Here is a 7,847-nt window from a genome sequence, read left to right as displayed (position 1 = left end):
ACACACACACACACACACACACACACACACACACACACACACACACATACACACTCCAAAGATAATGGACATCTTTCTTCTCTTGACACTTTGAAAAACAAAAACATTCCACACAGATAGCCTGAACATGTTTTTTTTTTTTCCCTGAAATAAACAGGCCCTGCTCTTCACAATGCCCATTAATGAAAAGAAACCTAGAAAACACAAAACAATCGTGATCTTTTTTCTGTAAAAAAATGTTCTTGTTCATTTATTGAATATGAATAAAGATCTACATGAAGAATGGTTGGGCCTGTGCATAGTTGTTATGGATACAAAGTGTATCTCTGGCATTATCACTTGAAAATTTGGGGCACATCTGTAATCAATTCAATTCTTTCTGATGACACCTTCCTCAACTGCTCAGTGCCTTCATGTAGGTACTCATCATTGTGGATCTTCACCTATGCTTATCTTGTCTGGGCCGCTGCTGAAGCTCTTGGCTTTTTACTTCCCTCAACAAATAAGCTAGCCCTTTGTCTTATTTATTTAGCACCTGTCTTTTTTTTTTTTTGTAGGATGATCTGATCAATTTAAAAGTATTCATAAGTTAGGCAATAATGTTTTAATCTTCTCAAATCCCACATGTCTATAGGCATCTTTGAGAAACAATACTTTAACCCAAGGAAACACCAAATAATATGAATTTCAGGAACCATGACAGGCAGGGCAACCAAGTAGACTCGGACTGTGGGGGCTTCTTAGCAACTTAAAAATTATATCATGTAAATGGCTATATTTTCTGCATATCCATAGCCCTTACATATATGATCAATAGCCAGTCTACCAGTTATCATTTCAGTTCTTTTATTCTTGATCTATGGAAGATTATTCGACCTATCACATTTAATAACATGTGACATCTTTTTTTCAGTCTATACCATGTCTGTGAATTTGGGGATCTTCCTCCCATGGCATTTGGCCAGATATCGATCCAGTAATCAGTCTAACTGTACTTTCCAGTCCTAGTAAAATTATATATGTATACACATGTATGTTTGCACACACACACATTCTCCCTATCTGCATTTAGGTTGCCGTAACTTTCCTGGTTTACCCTTTTCTTAGTGGGAAGTAAAAAAATGCAGAACATTGTATTATGCCACCGATGTATTTCAGAACATATGAGAGTGTTTTATTGCATTTCTAGGAAAGAGTGAACTAGAAAATAATTCTGCTATATTTGGGAGAACTCACACTTGAGTGTCCAATTTAGAATAGTAATCTGTAGTTTAAAAGTATTTGCTTTTTAATTAATATTTCCTAGGTTTCTCTCTTACCTCTTGTCATCTTTACTCCTATCAAGTAAGATTTTTCATGCTTATTTTTTTCTGTGGTTAGTTGCCTAGTGGATATTCCAAACTGGATGTTCCAGAGACATCTTACATTTAACATGTCTAAAACAGAACTCATTATCTTTCTCCCTAAACCTCCTCCTCTTCCAAACTTCCTTATTTTTGTTAAAGGCAACACCACATTTTCAATGTCTCAGGTTTATAATCTCAGCATTATCTTATATGCCTAACTCTTAATTAACCCGTGTTTATAATCAATTGCCAAATCTTATCATTCTACCTTTGTAGCATCTCTTACATCCTACCCCTTTTTCTCCGCTCACATAGCTACCATCTTAGTTGAGGCCCTCGTGATCTCTCCTCTAGATTATTGTAACAGATTCTTAACTGGTGGGCTTGCCTCAAGTCTCTCACCACTCCAGTTCATTCTACACATCACTGCCAAAGTAATTTCCTTAAGTGCAGATCTAACCATGTGACTCCCCCACTCAACCAACTCTCATGGCTTCCTATTGCCTTTAGAATGAAATAGACATTCCTTTGTTTAGCTTTTAAAGCCCCACCTGTCCCCCACCTCCCTTTCCAGCCTCATCGAACATTACCACTTTCCTTCTCCGGCACTATGTAAACTAGTTAAACTACCTTTTTCTCTGTTCTCCTCTCAATACATTCCATTTTCATCCCCTTGCCTTTGTTACCCATTCTGGAGTGTTCTCCCTCCATACCACTGCCTCATAGAGTTTCTGTCTTCCATTAAGACATAGGTTAGATACCATCTTCTACATGAGTTTTTAAAAATCTCTTCAACTGGGAGTGCTCTCCCTTGCAAACTACCTTATATATTGCCACTTTGTGCATATATACTTTATATTTATGATGTGTATATTATTATGTATACTTTTGTTCCCCCATTAGAACATAAACATTGTTTGAATAAATTTCAATTCTTTGTATTTGTATCCCCAGTGCTCGGTATTATTTATTAAGATTTTAATAAATACTTGTTGATTGAATGCTTCTGATTTGAGAAATTTCAAACTTTTTTTACATATGGGAAAAAATGAGTTAAGCAATCCCAGGACTATCATCAGGGCCCCATGATTCCCGACTCTTTGGTTTCACAACTTATGACAGAGACTCTCTTCAAGGACAGACACAGTATAGAGGAAATCAAGATTGCAATAATTCATAAAAGGATGTGAAAGGTATAGTTTCACTTCTAGAGTCTAAAGAAAATCAATTGGTTGATTCCAAAATTGGAAATTGGTTGAACCAGCTCTACATGGTAAACTGATATAATTTTTGATATAATTTTTATACCATCTCAAAAACTTTGAGTTATTTTTATATTAAAGTAAGTTTTATAACTTAGTTTTATTGTGTGTTACCTTTTGTATTTCCCTTAAAGCAAAGAGTTAATTGTATATTTATTAAAACTTACCTATAAATCGGATGATCCTTCGGAGCAGAGGGCTCAGGTAACAGCACTCTCCAGTCAAAATCATTTTCTCCTGGGCGATCAAGGTTTCTCTGGTAGACTTTATGAAATACATGGACAGCTCCCCGATAAAAATCTGGGAAAGTAAAGTTTGAGAAATTTCAAAGCAGAGAACTGCATAGTAAGAGGCTAACATTGTTATGAAACCTTCTGAGGAATCTCAAGCTATTTTGTCAAATGAGAAAGATGGAGTCCTAGGCAACAGCTTGCTTTGAGCTGTTCAAGAGAACTAAGGAAAGAGTTCTTGGATAACATCAGTTGTATCCATGTTGGAATGCTAAAATCTTTGGTGAAACAAAATGCACTGAAAATACAAACCTTTTAAATATGCTGGAAGGGTGTGTGTGTGGTCTATGATATGGCTGAGCATTTACATGCTTTCACTGTGAGTGTGTGTGATGGTGTCAGTAGGGAGGGTCAAAGTGAGGAATACATTAGTCTCTAGAATTCTGTCTACACAATGGCAAAACAATTAACTAATGAACAAATAAATAAACATAAAGATGATTAATACTCAAGAACAAGGTTCTTAACTAGGGATCCATGCACTCATTTTAAAATATTTTGAAAATGATTTCAGTGTAATTGGCTTCCTTTGTAATTCCCATGTATTTTATGCATTTAAAACCATTATTTTAAGAAAGGGGTCCATAATCTTCAGGGCAGCTAGGTATAGTAGATAGAGTGCTGGGCCTGGGGTCAGGAAGACCTGAGTTCAAATCTGACCTCAAATACTTACTAGTTGTGTGACCCTGGGCAGATCACGAAACCCTATCTGCCTCAGTTTCCTCATCTGTAAAATGATCTGGAGAAGGAAATGGCAAACTATTCCAATATCTTCTCCAAGAAAACACAAAATAAGGTCATGAAGAGTCAGGCATGAATGAACAAAACAACAACAAGAATAACAACCACCACCATAGGCTTTACCAGATTACCAAAGGGGTTCATGACACAAAAAAGATTAAGAACTACTGGTTTAGAACTGGAATAAACTGTGCACACTAGAAGTAGTAGATATTTAAAAAGGCACTTAGGTAGCACAGTGGATAGAGGGCTGGGACTGGAGTCAGGAAGACCTGAGTTCAAATCTGACATTATATACTTACTTGCTATGTAGCCTTAGCCAAGTCACTTAACTTCTGTTTGCCTCAGTTTCCTCAAGTGTAAAATGGAGATAACATCAATAATACCTCCCAGGGTTGTGGTAAGGATCAAATAAATTAATATTTGCAAATACTGGCACATGGTAGGTGCCACATAAATGTTAGCTATTATTATTGTAAGTATATCTTAATTGATTTTTTTCCTATTTGCTGTTGTCTCTTAAGTTACCCTTCCTTCTCTGGCCATTCCTGCCTTCTCTCTATCTACTTTCTTTTTCAACTCTAAAAAATCCCATTTTGGTTATAAAAGGGCCCTGGATCTTTTGTTTTATAGCGTGAACAATGGACCAAAGTCAGGGGATAATTAGAATGAAATGAAATCCCTTTCATATTCCATTTTATGTCTCACTGCTCAAGGCCTATTTTCATTTCAAAATCAGAATTGCTCATTTTCTAGAATGCTTATGCCATCACTTTGAACTTATCCTATCTGGCTACCACGAGAATGTGGAAATAGGGTAGGGACCAGTGTTCTAGAGTGCAAGTGCCCTGGAAGGAAATGAGCAATGATTCATTGGCTAAACTGGTCATACCTACTTAGTAACTGAGGCCAAAGGGCCAGTCACCACAGCAGAGGCTAGGAGGGAGAACAGGCATATGACAAAGAGCAAATATTCATGCAGGCAGTTCTGTGGGAACCATATTCCTGTCAGCTTGTTCTGTTACAGTTAGGTAGCCTGGTCCTATATTCATCATCATGATACACTGCTTTGTTGCTTGGAATCTGACCAAATTCTATTTACAGCTTATTGAGACGGGTTTTGATAAATAGTAACAATGGCTGAATGTATGGCAGGATATTTGTATGGTACCGTGTGTTCTGGGGTCTCCAGTGTCTGAGATCCCTTCTTCAAATGGCCTCTTGTGTGAATCTTTGTGGTGACTCCTTTGGGCTTAATTCCTTTGGAAGTGACACAAGAGATTTATGTAGGACCTCAAGCTCTGAGCAGGGACCAGCAAGGCAGAGGATGGGGTGGGTGAGAGTGTCTGCTTCTACTTGTTGATGGCAGGAAGAAAATAAGGAATTGGCTTTGAGGCTTTAAATTTTTGTTATAAAAAGATGACACCGGAGGAAAAAAAATATCCTCTCAATTGTGTGGATCTGACTGAAGGCTACTCATAGTACCAAAGGGATGTGAATCTTAATGGCTCCTTAAACAAAATATCTTGAGAACTTCATATCTCATATACAAACTGTTTTCTCTCTCTCTGTCTCACCCCCCTCTCTTTCCCCCTATGTAAACACACATATATTCTGAGAAATCCATAAGGTTTCCCACTACACAAAAAATGTTTAAGAAACACTACTCCAAAAGTTACAAATTGTGACACTAGAGAATCTGTTCCTTATTTTAAATTATATATATATATGTATATGTATATATATATGTATACACACTATATTTGGGGAGGAGGGAAGAGGGGACAGAGAGAGGGAAAGAGAGAGGAAGAGGAGTTATTTAACTCCTTCATTTTGTAGATGGGAAAACTGAGGCTTAGAGAAGGGAAATATGTTATCTAAGGATATACAGCTGGTAAGTTGCAGAGCTGGGATCTGAACCCAGGTCTTCTAACCTCAAATCTAGGGCCCTTTCTTTAGCACCAGACCATCTTCATTGTAAAACCATTCACATGGCAGATGAGTACGTGAAATATAACTCTCTTCCACAATCATATGGATATACTCAACACTAAACATAGCTGTACACCCAGCAGCTGGCACACAAGTGTGACTAGTTTTATAGTTTTCTGTTTCTATGGTAATATGGCAAACAATTCTCTTCCAAAGCAGTTCAGGCTTCCCACCCCTAAGGAGTGAGCTGCATGAAAGTGAATTTCCTTCTGTATTTTAATACTAGACATTGTCTGACACACCTGCCTCCCCATTCAGGAGAATGTGGAGATTAGCAGAAGTCTCACAGCAGAAGCCCATCAAGATTATCTGAGCTTAGAAAGCCTGTGCTCAATTAAAATACCCACAAACGTTTCCTATTCACAGAATATAGACGCACATGTGCACACCTGTATATGCTAGCACACACACACATATTCACAAACGCACACACCAGTCTCTTGCACTGTTTGGCCCATTCTTTGGACGTGCTTTATTTCTGGTTTTCTGACACTTGCTTTGTTTGGCCCTAAACTATTTGTTTTACCTTCACCCTTGTGTGTCATTGCTTGTTTACTGATGATTGCTTTACTGAGGTTTATTGACACCTTCTTTGCTTCTGGTCCTTCTTGGACTCCATAAGGGGAAACTTTTGTTGTTCACCTCTAAGATGCAGTGGTCTGTCCTTTGTTTTTGGCCTTTTTGGGATGCTAAATCAACCCCCCCCCCCCAATAAGCCATAGCTCTTGACCCTGCTTTGGTATCAGTCAGGCCCAGATGCATGATACAACAGCATGAAAGACCTTGGTCAATGCCATGGAAAGCTCATGGCTTGCCCCATGCTGCTGTCCATGGTCCTGAACAAAAATTGCCTTTGAAAAGTAAGAGGAGTTCTGCCTTGTATGCCAGACCATGCAATCACACGGTTTCTATGCAGGACTTGATTCTGCTTGAAGCAAGGAATTAAATGGGCTGAGAGGGTGTGTCTCTCATGCTGCCTGGCTTCCAATTCACACCATGTGCAGCCTTTGCTCAGTGTTCCAGATTTCTGATTGGTTTTGGCAGGGGCTGGATCCCTCCATCTGTGCTCCTGCCATGCACACACAGTCCACACCCATCACAGAGCTCAGTGAGCTGTTGGGCACATGCGATTTTTCCATATGCCTGGCCCTGGCTGCCCCATACACTCTGCCCTGTCTGGCTGTTTTGCTGCCAGACATAGTATAACTCATAGCAAATGGAATTAGCCTTGGGTGAAAAAAATTGCTGAATCTGCACAGTAGATTTGGCAAACGAATGAACTGGAAAATGAATCCCATTTTCTCTTTTTGTATCTCCTGTCTGTGACTGCTGCTATCCCAAATTAGTTAGTCCACTGACCCTCTGTGTGACTTAAGTGACAAGAGCAACTGAAGATCCAATTTGTGGTACACTACTCGCATCACTAAGAAGCATGCTAACTTCCAGGATATGGACACCTGAATGGCAAAAAGCTGCAATCTAAGCTAGCATGCAGCAGCTTGACTAGGTCCAGAGAAGTCCTGTGTTAATGTTTCACAGGATATTTACCTTTTCATCTTCTCCATGTATTGTCCCTTACATACACTCTGTGTTCCAGTCAAACTAGACTCCTCATCATTGCCTGATGACATATTTCCCACCCCTTCCTCCACTCAAGCTGGCTGCAATGCTGTCCTCCTCCCTGTCCGCATCTTTATCTGTCGAAATTTCAGAGCCCTTCAAAATCAAGTTTAGCTGTTGTTTCCTCCATGAAGTCTTCCCTATTTTTCCCAAGTGAGAGGGCTCCCTCTCTCGCTTTCCATTAAGTCCTCAAATCACATCATCATCAACATTCCTAAGCATTTAAAATCTACTATATTGCAGTTATCTGCATACATATTTCATCTCTGTTAGATTGCCAACACACCTTGAGGAAAGGGATTGTATCTTAGAGCTGTGCATTTTCTCTAGAGGCTAGCAATGTATCTGGTATATAATAGACCCTTAATAAAGGTTAGTTGAATGAGTGAATGGTAGTAGGGAAGAGGAAGTGATAAAAATTGCATTTTAGTAGATTACTCTTAGTGCATGAAATATAAAGGTTACATGGGGAAATGTTTAGAATAATAAGTATTCAAATTATAACATTGTAAGACACAATGTGGATGAACTTATAAATGTATTGTAGAGGAGAGAGAGAGAGAGAGAGAGAGAGAGAGAGAGAGAGAGAGAGAGAG

At 38.8% G+C, this 7,847-nt stretch overlaps 1 protein-coding gene across 1 annotated transcript in view; it reads right to left on the bottom strand.

Moving 5' to 3' along the window:
* The window catches only part of PLPPR1 (phospholipid phosphatase related 1), a 168,529-nt gene that overhangs the window by 41,361 nt on the left and 119,321 nt on the right, over positions 1-7,847 (bottom strand). Inside the window, exon 3 of the mRNA XM_027863297.1 lies at positions 2,776-2,908. Coding sequence (XP_027719098.1) covers positions 2,776-2,908 — 133 coding nt within the window. The remainder of the gene's footprint in view (positions 1-2,775; positions 2,909-7,847) is intronic.

The sequence above is a fragment of the Vombatus ursinus genome, unplaced genomic scaffold (assembly GCF_900497805.2).
Source record: "Vombatus ursinus unplaced genomic scaffold, bare-nosed wombat genome assembly UNPS02014770.1, whole genome shotgun sequence".
Classification (NCBI taxonomy): Eukaryota; Metazoa; Chordata; class Mammalia; order Diprotodontia; family Vombatidae; genus Vombatus; species Vombatus ursinus.
The sequence above is the reverse complement of the archived record's forward strand: the minus strand, read 5'-3'. Positions and strand labels throughout refer to the sequence as shown.